This window comes from Mastigoproctus giganteus, chromosome 12 (assembly GCF_048544385.1).
Source record: "Mastigoproctus giganteus isolate SK-2022 chromosome 12, ASM4854438v1, whole genome shotgun sequence".
Lineage (NCBI taxonomy): Eukaryota > Metazoa > Arthropoda > Arachnida > Uropygi > Thelyphonidae > Mastigoproctus > Mastigoproctus giganteus.
In genome coordinates this window covers 167,818,860-167,839,141 of record NC_143586.1, presented here as the reverse complement: position 1 = coordinate 167,839,141, position 20,282 = coordinate 167,818,860, and the positions used below count along the sequence as shown (strand labels likewise).

General features: G+C 38.1%; 1 protein-coding gene across 1 annotated transcript in view; it reads right to left on the bottom strand.

The window, feature by feature from the left end:
• LOC150077580 (inactive phospholipase C-like protein 1) overlaps positions 1-20,282 on the bottom strand; it is a 649,255-nt gene that overhangs the window by 350,083 nt on the left and 278,890 nt on the right. Inside the window, exon 14 of the mRNA XM_090386715.1 lies at positions 2,973-3,066. Within this exon, the coding sequence (XP_090242841.1) occupies positions 2,973-3,066 (94 nt within the window). The remainder of the gene's footprint in view (positions 1-2,972; positions 3,067-20,282) is intronic.

The window sequence follows — 20,282 nt, the reverse complement described above, 5'->3', positions numbered from 1 at the left end:
ATTGTCCAGCAATGTCAACTGGCTTCACTTCCTTGGATTTTGTGTTTCTTAACTAATAGCATAATCCCTCCTCCCTTCCTATCCTGTCTTTCCTCCCTGTACACATTGTATTCCCCAAATTCCAGTTCTGCAGGGTATTTTAGAGACTCCCAGCAGTCTCTAAAATACCCTGCATCTTGTTTTCCAGGCTGCTGCTCATTCCAATAGAATCAGTGCAAGAATCACTTTCATCTCTGCCAGTGGCTACTGTTAATCTATTAGTCCTTGTATCCCCCCCAAGCTAGCAGTTTTCCGACCCACCTAACACTGCCTCGATAGCATCAGCAAATATTCTTGCACCCTTTCTATTTAAGTATATCCCATCCCTGTAGAAGCAGTCTCTCCTGTTAACAGCATCTAGTTCTTCCTTGATTTTATTCAAACTATCCACTTACCCAATAACAGATGGAAGCTTGCTTGCAATCAACAGCTTGAAGGCTGAAGGCAAATTTCCACACATCTATTCTGCAACCATCCTTCCTCAATTTGAATTTATGCCCCCTTCATGTCCTCATGTGCATAGTCTGAGCAAGAGGAAGAATCCCATCAGCATTGAGTTTGTTCAAGCCATTCGAAACCTTAAACACTTCAATCAAATCTTGCAGATGCCTAGTCTCTGGATGATGCAATTTGAAGAACTGAAGCCTTTCTTAACAAGAGCACTCTTTGTTCCACTGATCAATCTCATTGCCCCTCTATATACCCATTCCAGCAGATCTATATCTTTCCTAAAATGAGGCCTCCAGACCTGTATACTCAAGATGCAGCCTAATCATGGGCTTATACAAAGTTATAATCATCTCTTTAACCTTGCTAGCAAAATTCCCGTATAACAATGACAAAATCCCACGAGCAATCTTGGCAGCCTCTTTACACTGCTCAGAGATTTCATATCTGACTGAAAAATTACTCCCCCACCCAGTTCATTTCATTTTCCACTACCCTCAGTGCAGTATTGCATAATTGGAATGTTACTCTGGAATTAATGCTACCCATATACAGTACCTTGCATTTGTGAATATTAAACTTCAATTGCCACCATTTCTCAGCCCATTTGTCTAATTGTTCTAGATCTTGTTGCAGCAGCATTCTTTATTACTGTTATTAACCATTCTGGCTTTGTATCATCTGCAAATTTCCCGTATTCATCAATATCATTTCATCAACATCATTAATAAATATTGAAAACAACAATGGGCCCAGCACTGAACCCTGGAGAAATTTTACTAATAACAGTGCCACTCTCTGTTTTCCACTTTCCCTCAACCACCCCTTCATCCATAGTAGTAACTTTCCCTTAATGCCACACTGTTCCAATTTGTACAGCAGTCTTTTATGTGCAACAGTATCAAAAGCTTTCTATAATCCAAGTATACAATATCAAAATTATTTTTTGCATCCAGTTCCTTTACTGCACCATAGTATCCGATCAGATTGGTCCATCAAAATATCTCCTTAATAAACCCATACTGTGACTGAAGTATAACCACACTCCTGTCTAGATGGTCCTGCATCACTTCTTCAACCAGTAACTCTATTATTTTGTCTGGAACAGAAGTTAAGCTAAAAGGTCTGCAATTACTCATGTCACTCTTTGTTTCCCCCCTTTGCGAATTGGTGGTACATTTGAACATCTTCAGTCCATAAGGACTTTCCTATTATAATTATAGCTAAGCATTTTCTTATCTCCTTTGCTGCTTCTATTATTAAAATTGGACAGATCCCCATCCACCTCAGTTGCATTTTTTTATGTTGAACTTCAACGATTTCTCTTCTACTTTCCACTCAGTTATTACAAAGTCATTCAGCTCCCAGTTAGAGTTTGATAAACTTCTAGCATCCACTTCCCTAAAGAATTCTTCATGTGTGAATGGAGCTGCAAAATATCCATTCAGTTTGTTTGCAACCTGAGCAGAATCATCAACAGTTAAACCATAAATATGAAGTCAACCAATGTGATTAATCCCCTTCTTTCTAGTGTTTACATTAGTGAAAAAGTCTTTGCATCCTTTGCCAATGATTTCTCATAATCTGCCTTCACACAAGACTGATTAGCATTATACTGGCAACCTGTGTCACCTGAATGTATCAAATGACACAGGGTATCATATTCCTGATACCATTACCTATCATATTTATGTGGGTATACAGTGCAAGATATCAAAGTCTGCGATTGCTTTAAAGGTAGAACCGCCAGTTAACAACTGTTATCAGGCTATGCTATTGCAGAATTGATTGTTTATATATGTATATATGGTCTGAAAGATAACAACTGAAGTTTAATTCTGATAAATATAAGGTTTTCCATTTAGGGAAAAAGAAATCCAGTTGTGACATAGACACAGCATTAAACTGGTTCAGCATGAGAAAGATATAAGGTTATGATACAAGCACATATGAGGTTGTCCTTGAAGTGTGAGAGAAGGCAGCTGGAAGTCCGTGTGTACTTTCAATGATCAACAGGTTTGCCAGCAGAAAAAAAGGATGCTATGTGATACCAATAATCAAAAGGTTTAGTGTTTACAGCTATTTTTATTCCTCTTTATAAAACCTCTGTTTTATAAAGAGGAACAAATTTTGTTTTACAAAGGCTTTATAAAACAAAACTTCATTTGGCATATTGTATTCAGGTCGAGAGGCCTCATCTAAAAATTTCTCATTACCATGTGAAACTAGAACAAGGGGACAGAAATGTAAAATTTTGGGAATCATGTTGTTGATCAATGAAATAAGCTGCCTACCACGATAGTTGAGAGAGAATAGACTGTTACTTTTTATAAATGGGTAACTAAGCATTATCAACCACCACTCACCCATTTAATATCAGAAGACTTATGAGTTCATACTTGTATTTTCATGCACAACAAGCTACATTTTAGTACATGATTTTTTAAGAACTTTTTAAAGATACTAAAAGTGAAAATAAGGATTACGTATTTCTTCAGCCATTTCAAAGTCCAGGAACCTAGTTCTAGACAAGCTTATTAAATCAGAAAGAATACAGGATAACTTGATCTTCTGGAAAACCTAATAATAAAATAAATACTAATTAATATATGTTGAACATATATAATGCTAATATATCATATTGGATAAAATAGATATTATTATTATTATTAGCCATATGGTGCAAGGAAGTTCATTATCGATTAATATTAATAAAAGTGATCTTGCAAGTTAATAAAGCATAATAATACGTTATTATCATATTACAAATGCTTTTCATTTGTAATAAAATAATAACAAATTACAAATGAAAAGAATTCAGAGGTTTATACAGTAAACTCTCAATTTTGTAAACCTCGATTTAATAGAAGGAAAAAAATGACCAGAACCCCAATTAAGAGTGTAACTGAGGTGTTCGTGAAACTGGGAACTGAGTCACAAGCAAGCATCCCAGTCTGATTATGGATAACCTTACTATCATATCATTCAGTGCTCATCTGTGTCCAGTTTGGTTATTATAATCTCACAGTATATCACAAGGCTCTAGGAAATCCGGCTTAAAGAAAAATGTTTGGTGAAACTGCTAAAAAAAGAAAATGTGTATGAGTAGTAGCATAGAAATTACAGCTGCTAGAGAAGCTACACTCTGGTTGTGCCTCTTTCTTGCATCTTGTGAAATGAACACAGGGTGAAAAACAAACTGTACCAGATACTGTAACAAGCAAAGTTAAGCTAAAGTAACTAGTGGCAGTCTATTCTACTATTCTTTTTAATCACAGAAGAATAAACTCTGCCTTCACAACAAGTTACACTGTTATTGCACAACTTTCAAATAAATGAAATCTCCAGAATATTAATTTCCCATTTATTAAATAAATAAATTATTAGAGAATCTCTGGACTCAAGAGAAATTCCCTTGGATTGGAGAAGTGGCAATGTGTCACCAATACATAAAGGTGGCTTTAAGAGTGAAGTGGGTAACTACCAACCAGCCAGTCTGACTTCTGTGGTAAGGAAATTCATGGAATCAGTGATCAAGGGTACAATACAGAACCATATGGATAGAAATGAATTCTGAAGATAACAGCATGATATTTTAAAGGGAAAATCACATTTAACCAACTTGGTTAGCTATTGTGACAGAGTCATTCATGACCTGGATGTAGGAAATAATTTTGATATTGCTTACTTGGATTTCAGCAGAGCAATGCACTTAATTCAGTCCTGCAGAAGAGGTTACTATATAAGCTAAATCATGGTGGCTGCACGGTAGGAAACAGAGAGTTGTGATTAATGGTTACTTACCCTTCGTATTGGGCCAATGGTTCCAACTGGTACTGGAACCATTTATTTTTTATTTTCTTAAATGACATGACAAAGGGATACAGGGAATGATGCCAAGATTGATACAGTAATTAGTAATTAGCATCATGCAGCATTTATTCAACTAAGTTTTAATGTGCCAAAATGCAAGATCTTACTTTTGGAGAATAGCAACTGCAAAATAAATTATACACTTGGTGGACTGAATCAAAGAAAGGGATTTGGAAGTTATGATACAATATTCCTTATTGCATGTCTACACTGCTTTGAGAGCAGTGTAGACAGGCAATAAGGAAGGCCCATGGTCTTCCTTGTTGTCAGCCTAAACCTCCATGGATGGTTAAGGCTGACAGCTTGGAAAGATTCCTAGATCAACTGGATAGGTACCTACAGAAGGAGTTCTATCAATGAGTTACTGTACATTTGCCTATAGATATAGGGGTGTCATACTCCAACTGTATAAGGCAATTGCAATACTGCACTAGGAATACTGTGTTCAAGTATAGAGACCATATTTAAAAAAAAAAAGACATTGAGCTCCTTGAAGGGGGTCCCAAGATAGGCAACACACCTGGTGAGAGCAACAAAGGGATAGCCATACAAGTAAAGACTTTGAATATGTGGTCTGCAGTTTGGTTATTAGGCATCTTAGAGGAGACCTGCCTGAAGTTGTTGTTATTTGGTTTTTAGGAGCATTAGCAACTAAGGCCATATTGCTCCGGGGATATGCGGTGGTCATTCCCTGACCTCTCCGCATCCTCCGTATTTGGTGGCTCACAGGCTCAAACCGCGGTCTAATCAAGAAGCATGTGCTATGCACTGCTGCTCCTGCCCACCTGGCTACGGAGGCGCCCCTGCCTGAGGTGTAAAAGGCTCTGAGAGGAAAAAGTAAAATGAATGAGAGTGAAATGTTCACTTTTATAAATGATCCAAGAACAATGGGCCATAAATTCAAATTACAAGGGAAGAGGTTTAGACTGGATTGCAGGAAGTTTTCTTTTAGCCAACAAGTTGTAATTACTAGAATAAGTTGCCTCCACGGGTGTTTATAGCTGGCAGATTGGGAGGATACAGAGGTCAACAGAATAGGCCTACAGAAAGAGGAATAAAACTGGATTAGAGAAACAGGTGGTTTCTTTAATCCAGTTTTATTTTATTTATTTTTATTTATTTTATTATCTTTCTATTTAAAATAACTAAATGCAACAAGGCATAATATGTTAAGAGTAAGAGTTTTAATATCTATATGATATCGGTGTAGTGTGGAAGGCATCATTTGCTCTGTATCTCATATTGTGCTCTTCCTTCACAACAAGTTGCCATGGTATTGCACTACCTCAAATAAGTACGCTTCACTAATGGAGAAGACTATTGTTACTTATTCTCAGTGAGTACCACCACCCATATGGCACCGTTTCAAAGCTATTGGCCTATCATCGGTGGGTGGGCAGGTACCCTGGTATTGCAGATATGACTCGTTGTGAAGGAAGAGCACAATATGAGATAAAGAGCAAATGATGCTTCCCACACTACCATCATAGTTTCTTTAGAGTTATCTATGGTGTATCTACACCGATATTATATAGATATTAAAACTCTTACACTTAACATATTATACATTTAGTTATTTTAAATATTATCACATAAACATTTTGCCATCTCTCATATTGTGTGATTATCTTCACAAGTGGGTTGTCATGTCTGCAATACCAGGGTACCTGCCCACCCACTGATGACAGGCCAATAGCTTTGAAACGGTGCCGTATGGTAATGGTACTCGCTGAGAATAAGTAACAATAGTCATCTCTATTAGTGAAACATTACTTATTTGAGGTAGTGCAATACTATGGCAACTCGTTGTGAAGATATGAGATACAGAGCAATATGAGATACAGAGATGTATCTCTGTATGTCAATGTGAGATACAGAGCAAATGATGCCTCCCACACTACCATTGTAGTTTCTTAAGAGTTATCTATGGTGTATCTACATCGATATTATGTAGATATTATCTTTCTATACATTAAAATAATTTTCCTTCTAATGATATTTATTCAGCCAATGGGAGAGGAGAGATGCGGGTTATGTAGTAATATACGTAACAAATACAAAAATACGTAACAGAAGCTTGTTTTACTGTGGTGAAATAAACTTCTGTTTAAGCATGATCATGTGCAATGTTTATCTAACATGACAATGTGGTACCATTTTTGATTTCCATATGTAACGTATTTATTTAAATAAACTAAATGCAACAAGGCATAGTATTTTAAGAGTTCAAGATTCTATATCTATATAATATCAGTGTAGATACACCATAAACAACTCTTAAAGAAAAACTACGATCATAGTGTGAAAGGCACCAACCAATGAAAAGCCAACTAGCTTTGAAATTAGTGAAGCGTTACTTATTCTAGGTAGCGCAATAAATGGTAACTCATTATGAAGAATGTGCACAATACGATTGTAGTTTTCCTTCAAGAGTTATTTATGGTTTTTTTTTTTTTTTTTAGGAGCGTTAGCAACTAAGGCCATATTGCTCCGGGATATGCGGTGGTCATTTCCTGACCTTTCCGCATCCTCAGTATTTGGTGGTGACGGGCTCGAACCCCGGTCTAATCAAGAAGCATGTGCTACGAGCTGCTGCTCCTTCCCACCTGGCTACGGAGGCGCCCCAGTTATTTATGGTGTACGTACACTGATATTATATAAATATAGTAATGTATTTATGTATTCATAGCTGAGGAACACACACACACACACACACACACACACACACACACACACACACACACACACACACACACACACACAGAGAGAGAGAGAGAGAGAGAGAGTTGAAAGCTTCTGTAAGTATTTTATTTTATTTTGTCAATAGAAGAGAGTGCAGCGATCAGGGGGCAAAGCCCCCTAGCCCTTATTATTTTATTATTCTTATTTATTTAATTTTGCCTAGTGCAGCAAAAGCTTCAGGCTTCCGTGAACCTTATGGCTAATACTAAAGTAGAAAAAAACTAATACTTGAATTGCAAATAAACACAATTCCAAGCTTCGTAGCATTAATGCAATGGTCTTTTTGCTCACAGGAGAGGAAAAAATATATATATATATAATATTTTAAGATATATAATATATATATATTATATATTTTTATAATATTTTAAGATAAATATATATATATATATATATAATTACTACTGTAGGAGTATAATTGGTACTATATAGGTACTCAGAGTATTTAAACATTGACATAAAAGTTCTAAGCAGGTCATAAGGCCAAAAGAACTTATAAAGACTAATATAGCTTGTGTTGGTTTACATTGCTATACCCTATAAATAAACATATAATTAGCAATAAAAATATATTCATAAAATAGAATAAAATAATGACTATGCAGCTAATTATTGATAATCGGATACATTGAATGGCACTTTTTCTAGGGATAACATTCAATATATCTCACCAATAATTAGCAAGGCTATCTGTTTCTGATTGTTATCTGCCTGTTTAACTAGGTCCTGCTTTCACAAAAAGTTGCACTGATATTGCACTAAGTTCATATAATAAAACACAGACAATGGTGTTCCAACAGCCAACACAGGTTTGTTTTTTTATTTTTAAAAGGAACCTCGCAGGTGCAGCAGTGAATAAAAAGCATATGAATTAACAAAACAGCACTGTCCTCAAAAATACAGTTCATAACTGATTTGTACAACAGTACTTAACTGGAGTAAGTATATGTACGGCTTAAGTCAGCTCAACAAGTATAAAGTTAGCAGAAAGCATTGGGAATACCATTCCAGACTTTGAAGGTTCACAAGTATAACAACTTCTTGGCTCTGACTCTGAATACCATGAACAACTAAAGTTTTTCCACTTATAATAAATTATCTTAGCATTAGCATTAGTAGAGGCATATGATGCAAGAAAGCAAGCTTATTCAGCATCAGCCAAAAAAAAAAAAAAAAAACACACACCACTCCCATTTCACCCCTCCGTTCGTTCGAAATACCTGTCCAGTTGAGCTTTAAATTTGTTTAGGCTATCAACTTCAACAACAAGTGATGGAAGTCGGTTCCACCAACCAACCACCCGCTGGCCAAAGGCAAATTTCCGCACATCTATCCGACATCCGTCCTTCCTCAATTTGAATTTATGCCCTCTGAGGTGATTATTCTGAGCAAGATGAAGAATCCCATTGGCATTGAGCATGCTCAAACCATTCAAAGCCTTATACACCTCTATCAGATCACCTCGCCGGTGCCTAGTCTCCAGACTCTGTAATTTGCAAAACTTAAGCCTTTCTTCGTAAGAGCAACCCTTTGTTCCATTCACTAATCTTGTTGCCCTTCTCTGTACCCGTTTCCAGCAGCTCTACATCCTTCTTGAAATGAGGCCTCCAGACCTGTATACAGTACTCAGGATGTGGCCTAACCATTGCCTTATACAAGGGAATAATCACCTCCTTATCCCTGCTAGAAAAATTCCTGTATATCATTGACAAGACACCATGAGCTACTCTTGCAGCTCGTCTGCACTGCTCAGAGAACTTCATATCTGCCTGCACAATTACCCCCAGGTCCTTTTCATTCTCCACCACTGTCAGTGTAGTACCGCAGAGTTGATACGTTGCTCTGGGGTTACTGTTTCCCATATGTAGTACTTTACATTTGTCAATGTTAAACTTCATTTGCCACCTCTCAGCCCATCTGTTCAACCTTTCCAGATCCTGTTGCAGCAGCATAGCGTCAGTAGTGTCCTTAACAACCCTGCCAACCTTTGTATCATCTGCAAACTTGGACATTAAACTTGATATCCCATCATCAATATCATTCATAAACACCGAAAACAACAATGGACCCAACACTGAACCCTGAGGAACTCCACTAATAACATTAGTCCACGTTGAGCAGTGTCCATTGATTACCACACTCTGTCTTCTGCCACTCAACCATCCCCTTATCCATAGCAGTAATTTGCCTCCAATGCCACACTGCTCCAATTTGTGCAGCAGTCTTCCATGTGCAACAGTATCAAAAGCCTTTCTAAGATCCAAATATATAATATCAAAGTAATTCCCTGCATCCAGTTCTTTTGTGACTACATCATAGTATCCAATCAAATTGGTCAGGCAAGACCTGCCCTTAACAAAACCATGCTGTGTCTGAGCTATAACTGAATTCTTGTCTAGATGATCCTGCAGTGCTTCTTTAACCAGTGCCTCCATTAATTTACCTGGAACAGAAGTTAAACTAACAGGTCTATAATTACTTGTGTCAGCCTTTGATCCTCCTTTGTGAATTGGGGTTACATTTGCACATCTCCAGTCTATGGGTACCTCTCCTGAGTCCAAAGAAGCTCTCATAATTATGGCTAAGGGTTTGCTTACTTCCTTTGCTGCCTCCTTTAATATAACTGGATAGATCCCATTCACCTCAGGTGCCTTTTTTATGTTTATCCTCAACAATCTCTTCTCCACTTTCCTCTCAGTTATTACAAAATCATCCAGCTCACTGCCAATGTTTACTTTACCTACATCATTCTCCTTCCTGAATAACTCCTCATGCGTGAATGTAGATGCAAAATACTCGTTTAGATTGTTAGCCACCTGAGCAGGATCCTCAACTGTTGAACCATCAATATCCAGTGGACCAATCTGATTCATCCCTTTCCTTCTTGAGTTTAAATATGTAAAGAACTCTTTTCTGTTTTTCTTTGCATCCTTTGCCAAGGATTTTTCGTAGTCTGCCTTTGCCTGCCTAATCTCCTTTGTGACTTGGTTACAGACCAACTTATATCTATCATAGGCTTCCATGTCACCCATTAATTTGTATGTATCCCATGCATTTTTCTTCTCTGCCACATGTCTCATTAGTTCATCTGACAACCATTTAGGCCTAAACCTTGAACAATATTTCTTAGTTGGTATGTAAAGCCTGGTAGCCTCCAAGATTAGTTCCTTGAGTGCTTCCCATTTTGAGTTTGCTGTTGGTAACATCATCAGTTGGTCCCACTGTATAGAATTTAAATACTGTCTCAGACCATCATAGTCGCCTTTACGAAAACCCTTCCCTTTACCTCTGATGGTAGTTACCTCCTTGAGTAAATCCCACTTCAACACACTGTGATCACTGCCACCTAGTGGTTCATTTATCTGCAGATTCTTAATGCATGAAGAATCACTACTGATAATCAGATCAAGAGTATTGCTCCCTCTTGTTGCCTAACGAACGTGCTGATGTAGAAAACAATCATCCAATAAATCCACAAAAGCCCTGCTAGTGTGCGAGTGACCAACCCACAAATTCCAGTCTATCTGGGAAATTAAAATCCCCCATTATAAGACTCTCTGATTTACTGGCCCAATCTATTTCCCTGTACAATATCTTATTATACTCATCAGAGTCATTAGGCCTATAGCACACTCCTACTCTCAATTTTGATTTCCCTATGCTTATGTCACGCCAAACTGACTCGACACTGCCCTGTCCATCGATGTCGACTGGCTTCACTTCCTTGGACTTTATGTGTTTCTTAACTAATAGCATAACCCCTCCTCCCCTCCTGTCCTGTCTATCCTTTCTATACACATTGTATTCCCCAAATTCCAGTTCCGCATTACTTATATCTGTGTGACACCACGTCTCTGATATCCCAACAATATCTGCCTTTGATGTTTTGAGCAATACCTCAAATTCATCAAATTTATTTACCAAACTCCTAGCATTGGTATACACGCAGGTATACATGCACCTGTTTCTATTCTTAGCTACCCTAACACAACCCATGTGTTTACTTGTACCGCAATGACTCCCAGCAGTCTCTGAAATATCCTGCATCTTGTTTTTCAGGCTTCTGCTCATTTCAATAGAAGCAGTGCAAGAATCACTTCCACCTCTGCCAGTGGCTACTGTTAATCTATTAGTCCTTGTATCCCCCCCAACTAGCAGTTTTCCCACCCACCTAACATTGCCTCGACAGCATCAGCAAAAATTCTTGCACCCTTTCTATTTAAGTGTATCCCATCCCTGTAGAAGCAAACTCTCCTGTTAACAAGTACAGTCCAGGCTGAAAAATCTTCTACTGATAATGTATCAAAAATAAAGTCAAGGTAAATAAAAGGGGTTTTTTTTTCCATTTTTTTACTTTATTTTAGTGTTTCTAACACACACACACACACACACACACACACACACACACACACACACACACACACACACACACACAATTAATGGGGATAAAAATGGTCTTGGAAAATACTTTTGATTTAACATACAACATTAATGGTTACCTCCTTTTTCCATATTAGTCCATAAAATAAAGAGTTTATTTATATCTTCAATAAACCTTGGTCCTTGAGGTTGTCACAGACATTCTCTCAGATATGCCAGACAAGCTGTACTTGCTACCTGGGAGTCTAAAACGCTGATGGAACTGATATTCGGGTGACACTCAAGTCAAGTGCACCAAATTTCAGCAAAGTCCAGACGGTCTATGACAGCCAAATCCTCTGCTTGCACCTTCACGGTGGTGGAACTGTTAGTAATCCTGGGTATAACCTCCATGCACAAGTACATGGTGGGTGACCATCCAGGTGTGAACCAACGTAAGCAGGGGTCGAGGTGTGGCACCCACACCACATGGAGGAACGCCGCCCCTCTATGTTACCAGGCAGTACTAGGTGATAGATGACTCTCATCAACCGGTGCAATACCACCACTTTGCTTATTGGAGGCTTGAAGTGGTGGAACCCATGTTTAGTCTCTAGAGCTAAGTTCCGGTCAACCCTTCCCTATCTCTTCCATCATGCAGTATGATTGATGACTTTTGAGGTTGTGATGAACATTGTGGCGAGATACAATATTCCTTACATTTTGAGAGTACAGCTCTAAAACGGTGTTCGCAGGACGGCCGCTAGTTAGTACACCGGACCAAACCTATTGGTAACTCTCTAGGAGGCTTCCGGATCAGCTAGTGTATATCTTGCTACCTCTACTCTGCCAGATAGTGACTGGAGGGAGTCCGAGTAGTGTGCATGCAGGGAGCATTGTCGAGGCCACGTTATGTCAAGGATCTGGGCATATTCCTACCATGTGTATGCCATATCCAAAAATTTCATTACTTCATACAGCATGTTCCACCCACTTTTTCTTATTATTGAATACACTATGAATTGTCAAACTAATAGAACAAGCTTATCTGCAAAAAGATCTAAATCTCAAGAGTACTTCCTAATTCATTTCACAAATATATGTGGTCTCAATTCTAATCTCAACAATGTCCATTTCCACTTGCAGTCTGCCAAACCCCATGTGCTTTTTCTGACAGAATCTCAGTTATCAGTTGATTCAGCTACTGCTCATCTCAGATGCCCAAATTATTCGCTGTATGATTCCTTTAGCCTCAAAGGTGGTAAATGTGCATATGTCTGTTCTGATATTCCCTGTCAGAGACTTGGCAATTTGGAATTTCCTCTCTTTGATCTTCTCTGGCTTAAAATCTCTCTACCTCATTGTGTCAAATTCATCTGTTGTCTCTGCGAACGTAGCTTTTTGCCGCTGCGGGAACAGAGAGGTTTTTTCCTGTTTTATTAGCTTAAATTGGCATATTAACTTACTTTCTAGAGTAGCTTTATATTCCTATTTACGATACTTAATTTAAAGTAACTTAGAGATTTTGTAGGTATTACTTAGTATCGGTAAGGGTATCAAATCCACGTGTTTACCGTTCGTAATTTGCCCCCATTGTTACGCGATACAAAATATCTCGAACCAGATAGCATAAGCTTAGTATAGTATAGTAGAGTACATAATATTGTCAATTAATCAGTAAATCTATTAATCTTGTTGAACTTCATTGTCAATTAAATTGTACTTTGAACTATACATATAACGAGTTAGATTACGTAACATATAATTAGTAAAAATAAATAATTAATACTTAACTTGATACGGAAGTTATATAAAGGGATTTCGTAGATAACACTCAATACTGAAACATAAATATAGCGTTATAACTGTGTTGGGATACAAGTTTAGGGTTTTAATTTTGTACTGCAATTGAAATTTTATTGAAATTAAATCGAAATCATGACTCAGACCAGAGCAGCAAAGCAAAAGGCTCAAGCTAATGGGAGTGTTGTGGCTCATGGGAGAACTGGGGGCCGGGGCAGCTGCCCTCTGAATCACATACTTTTAAAATGCACTACTTGCTTGATGTTTGTGGAGACAGTCGGGTACGGGACATGATACTGCCATGGGGGTTGTCTTTGTGTGTGGGCGATGCAAGGAGTGTAAGGAAATCAGGCGACAACTCAGCGTTGTTATGGACCTATATGAGAGCTTGAAGGACAGGGTGGATGCCCTCGAAGGATTAAAAGTGAGGGCCCATCAAGCTATAGATGCCCACACCAATCCCATAGCTTCCACTTGGTCATCACGCAACACAGCAGCAAATCCCCAAGGCAGAATGCGCTGATCCCAAAGGAAGTAGTAGTTGTTGGTGACTCTATTGTCAGGGAAACGGGAAACATGCTTTGTAAAAAGGATAGGTGGAACAGGACCAGGGTATGTCTGCCAGGGGCAAAGGTTGATGATGTTGTAGAGCGGATATCATCTTTTAAGGGCACAAAAAGGTGATATAGTTGTACACGTTGGCACTATTGATATTAAGAGTAGGAGACCGGCGGAATTACTTAACAAGTACTGGTCACTGTTGAAAAAAAGCTGTGAATTACGGTTGAATTTGAAAGTGTCTGCAATTCTGAAGCGACACGAGAGGAGGGAGTATATTATGAGAGCCTTGTCGATCAATTCAGCCCTGGAAAGATTGTGCAAGGCTCAAGGGGTAGAATTTTTTTCAGCCTGGTCTGTACTTGTTAACAGGAGAGACTGCTTCTACAGGGATGGGATACACTTAAATAGAAAGGGGGCAAGAATGTTTGCTGATGCTATCGACGCAGTGTTAGGTGGGTCAGAAAACTGCTAGATTGGGGGGATACAAGGACTAATAGTTTAACAGTAGCCACTGGCAGAGGTGAAAGTGATTCTTGCACTGCTTGTATTGGAATGAGCAGCAGCCTGGAAAATAAGATGCAGGATATTTCAGAGACTGCTCGGAATCACTGGGGTACAAGTAAACACAAGAGTTGTGTTAGGGTAGCTAAGAAAAAGAACAGGTGCATGTATACTTGCGTGTACACCAATGCTAGGAGTTTAGAAAATGAATTTGAGGTATTGCTCACGTGGTGTCACACAGATATAAGGAATGCAGAACAGGAATTTGGGGACAACGTCTACAGAAAGGATAGACATGATAGGAAGGGAGGAGGGGTTATGCTATTAGTTAAGAAATATATAAAATCCAAGGAAGTGAAGCCAGTCAACATCGCTGGACAGTGCAGTGTCGAGTCAGTTTGGTGTGACATAAGCATTGGGAGATCAAAATTGACAGTAGGAGTGTGCTATAGGCCTAATGACTCTGATGAGTATAATAAGAAACTGTACAGGGAAGATCTGGTTGGTTTGTTTTTTTTTTTTTTAGGAGCATTAGCAACTAAGGCCATATTGCTCCGGGAATATGCGGTGGTCATTCCCTGACCTTTTCGCATTCTCCGTATTTGGTGGTGACGGGCTCGAACCCCGGTCTAATCAAGAAGCGTGTGCTATGCACTGTTGCTCCTTCCCACCTGGCTACGGAGGCGCCTTCTGTACAGGGAAATAGAGTGGGCCAGCAAATCAGAGAGTCTTATAATGGGGGATTTTAATTTCCCAGATATTGACTGGAATTTGGGGGCTGGTCACTCAAACACTAGCAAGGCTTTTGTGCATTTATTGGATGATTGTTTTCTACATCAGCATGTTCGGGAGGCAACTAGAGGGAGTAATACTCTTGATTTGATTATCAGTAGTGATTCTTCATGCATTAAGAATCTGCAGATAAATGAACCACTAGGTGGTAGTGATCACAGTGTGCTGAAGTGGGATTTACTCAAAGAGGTAACTACCATAAGGGGTAAAGGGAAGGGTTATTGCTTTCGTAAAGGCGACTACGATGGACTGCGACAGTATTTAAATTCTATAGAGTGGGACCAACTGATGATGTTACCAACAGCAAATTCAAAATGGGAAGCATTCAAAGAACTTATCTTGGAAGCTACTAGGCTGTACATACCAACTAAGAAATATTGTTCAAGGTTTAGGCCTAAATGGATGTTAGATGAACTGATGAGGCATATGGCAGAGAAGAAACATGCATAGATACATACAAATTAACACATGACACAGAAGCCTATGATAGATACAAGTTGATCTGTAATCAAGTTACAAAAGAGGTTAGGCAGGCGAAGGCAGATTACGAGAAATCTTTGGCCAGGGATGCAAAGAAAAACAGAAAAAGTTCTTTACTTATGTAAACTCTAGAAGGAAGAGGATGAATCAGATTGGTCCACTTGATATCGATGGGTCAACTGGTGATGATACTGCTCAGGTAGCTAACAAACTAAATGAATATTTTGCATCGACATTCACACGAGTTATTCAGCGAGGGGAATGCCAGAGGTGTATTCAACTCTGGCAGTAAGCTAGAGAATCTTGTAATAACTGAGAGTATTAGTAAAAATAATAAGAGGAGTTTTCCTCAATATAGTGCGTAGAACACTTCCGTATGATACCCTCCAGAAATTAAAACGGAAAAAACGAAAAAATCGACAACTTACCGGTACATTAGAGTAAAATATAAATAATTAAATAATCAATTTAACACAATTCAAATCAATTTAAAACAATTAAAAATCAAATTAACGCAATTAAAAGAATCTAACGAAAATATTCAAAACGATTTTCCTTCTTGAAGCTGACAACGCTTTTCGACCGTATGTCGTGATCACAGGAATGAAAATTACCGAATCGGGTTAAACCTGAACTTAAATAGAGATTATTTGTCTTCGCGCACTCGCGTAAAGGTCCACGCATCGGAGATCAAATATGGCCGCCGAACATTAACAGAATTTTCGTGTAATTTCATTTCAATGGTTTCTGCAATTAATAGTCGCGTATAATTACGTTGAACGTTAAGTATTTTGGCTTCGTTAAATAAAAAAGTATGTTTTTCGTTAATGGCATGAAAGGCTAATTCTGACGCTGCTGAACGAGAATCACGAACTGAGGCTTCGTGTTGATTTACACGAATATTAAAGGAAAATCGGGTCGAACCCTAATAAGACGAGTCGCAATCACCGCAAGAAATGCTGTATACCAGATTGTTAATTTGTGTTGCGAACGTGAAAGAACCAAGCGATTGTTCAGTATAGTGTGTAACTTCCGTATTGGCCTAGCTACAATTTTAAATTCGGTATCTTTAAAGAATCTGTTAAGCTGTTTGTGCCACTGTTCAACATATGGGACCGAAATAAAGTATTTTTTGATATTACTATTGTTGATTGGTGTAGTATTTTGTATCCTATCCTTAGCTTGTACCCTAATTCAGTTTATTGTGGTAATGGAATAACCCCTATTTAAGAATCTGCCAGTTAATATTTGTATTTCTGAGTCCAAAGAAGATTCCGTCGTTGAATATTTATAGGCATTAAGAAATTGATTAAAGATAATCGATCTTTTGTAGGTGAACGGGTGATAGCTATTATAATGTAGAAGCATACCGGTGTTTGTAGGTTTTCGATAGATGCTAAATTGTATTTTATTCGAGTCCCGGGTAAGGGAGGATACGGATACTAAGTCATTAAACTTACTAAATTTCACGCTTACCTGGGACTCGAATAAAATACAATTTAGCATCTATCGAAAACCTACAAACACCGGTATGCTTCTACATTATAATAGCTATCACCCGTTCACCTACAAAAGATCGATTATCTTTAATCAATTTCTTAATGCCTATAAATATTCAACGACGGAATCTGCTTTGGACTCAGAAATACAAATATTAACTAGCATTTTTCTTAAACAGGGGTTATTCCATTACCACAATAAACTGAATTAAGGTACAAGCTAAGGATAGGATACAAAATACTACACGAATCAACAATAGTAATATCAAAAAATACTTTATTTCGGTCCCATATGTTGAACAGTGGCACAAACAGCTTAACAGATTCTTTAAAGATACCGAATTTAAAACTGTAGCTAGGCCAATACGGAAGTTACACATCATACTGAACAATCGCTTGGTTCTTTCAGCATTCACAACACAAATTAACGATCTGGTATACAACATTTCTAGCAGTGATTGCGACTCGTCTTATCAGGGTTCGACCCGATTTTCTCTTAATATTCGTGTAAATCAACATGAAGCCTCAGTTCGTGCTTCTCGTTCAGCAGCGTCAGAATTAGCCTTTCATGCCATTAACGAAAAACACTTTTTTATTTAATGAAGCCAAAATACTTAATGTTCAACGTAATTATACGCAACTATTAATTGCAGAAACAGATGTGTGGACCTTTACGCGCATGCGCGAAGACAAATAATCTCTATTTAAGTTCAGGTTTAACCTGATTCGGTAATTTTCATTCCTGTGATCATGACATACGGTCGAAAAGCGTTGTCAGCTTCAAGCAGGAAAATCGTTTTGAATATTTTCGTTAGATTCTTTTAATTGCGTTAATTTGATTTTTAATTGTTTTAAATTGATTTGAATTGTGTTAAACTGATTATTTAATTATTTATATTTTACTCTAATGTACCGGTAAGTTGTCGATTTTTTCGTTTTTTCCGTTTTAATTTCTGGAGGGTATCATATGGAAGTGTTCTATGCACTATATAACTCCTCTTATTATTTTTACTAATATTATTATCAAAGTAGAACATATTGAGTAGTACAGCTCTGATTCATACTATCTAATAACTAAGAGTAAAGTGGAGGAGAAATTGTTGAAGATAAACACAAGAAAGGCACTTGGGGTGGATGGGATCTATCCAGTTATATTAAAGGAGGCAGCAAAGGAAGTAAGCAAACCCTTAGCCATAATTATGAGAGCTTCCTTGGACTCAGGAGAGGTACCAGTGGACTGGAGTGTGCAAATGTGACTCCAATTCACAAAGGAGGATCAAAGGGCGACACAAGTAATTATAGACCGATGAGTTTAACTTCTGTTCCCGGAAAATTAATGGAGGCACTGGTTAAAGAAGCACTGCAGGATCATCTAGACAAGACTTCAGTTATAGCTCGGACACAGCATGGTTTTGTTAAGGGGAAGTCTTGCCTGACCAATTTGATTGGATACTATGATGCAGTCACAAAAGAACTGGATGCAGGGAATAACTTTGATATTACAGTGGATTCCGGTTATTTGGGGCACTGGTTAATCAGAGCAGCCGTTTATTTGGGACAAATCTTAAAAAACAGAATCCAATCGAGAAAATAGCCAGGGTTTACTTCGCTTAATTGGGACAAAATTCTGTTTAATCGGAGCAGGAGACCGCATCATTGGAGATTACCCTACAATTGTCTCCAACCGTACCATGTAGTACAGTCGGATTTCTGGAGATCACAACCGTAAAACAATAAAAACAATTAGCAGACACCTGTTTATTGGGCTTTTCTGTTAGTGAAATCTATCATAAACGGATAGTAAAGTCGATCTTACTGAATTTGCGATAATACCGACAGCTGGAATTCTGTGGGTTATTATGGTGAAATGTGTTTACACTTCCATGAAATCTTCAATCATATAAAAAAATTAATTTTCAGATCTTCTCTTCATTCCTATTTTTAAAGCTTCGTTACTCGGTTCTCACTTGCGCGTATTGTGTTACTTGCAATTTGTGTGTGCCGTGTTCTTTGTTATTGATTGTTTATCTTTTTACTGTTTTAAATTTTAACCCCGAACAACAAATGTCAGTGAACAGAACTATCAGCTAGTCCGAGGCCTGACGTAGCCGAGTGGTCAGGAGCGAGAGTGCATAGCACGCGTTCCTTCAGTGACCGGGGTTCAAGCCCGTGACTACTAAATACGATAAATATCTGTATTGACGATTTATTGTAAACTCTACTGACTTGGTTGTCATGCCGGAGTATAAACAGAAAATTTATTTATTTATTTTTATTTTCCGTATGTACATATTACAGTCCGTATTAATTATTCCGATTATCACATACATTCTTCCGATTTTCACATATCATTTAATTTTTTAATTGGTAAGGTAAAGGCTAAATTTGTGCTTAATATATCTTTACTTTTATAGCCTGTGGATAATATTCCTCCTATTTTCACTAATTAGAATTAAAATTCAATTCACAAATGTGATCACAATGACCGGCGCTTACTGCCCATTGTACAGTGAACCGTACTTTACTATGTTGAGTTCGTCGTAACGTGATTTTATTGTAAACTGAACGAATTGTAAAAAGGGGCGGCGGGACGGGTACCTTGTATTTTTAACTATTTACGTGAAACTTCGGATAATTGGGGCAGCCGCTTAATCGGGCCAAAATGCACTAGTCCCGATGTGTCCCAAATAACCGGAATGGACTGTATATACTTGGATCTTAGAAAGGCTTTTGATACTGTTGCACATGGAAGACTGCTGCACAAATTGGAGCAGTGTGGCATTGGAGGCAAATTGCTGCTATGGATAAAGGGGTGGTTGAGGGGGAGAAGACAGAGATTGGTAATCAATGGACACTTATCGTGGACTAATGTTATTAGTGGAGTCCCTCAGGGTTCAGTGTTGGGTCCATTATTGTTTTCTGTATTTATAAATGATATTGATGATGGTATATGAAGCTTAATGTCCAGGTTTGCAGACAATACGAAGGTTGGCTGGGTTGTCAAGGACACTACTCACACAATCTTGATGCAGCAGTATCTGGAAAAGTTGAGCAGATGGGCAGAGAGGTGGCAAATGAAGTTTAACATTGACAAATGTAAAGTACATTTGTCAATGTTAAACTTCATTGACAGGATGGGAAAAAACTACATATGAGAAACAGCATATCCAGAGCAACGTATCAACT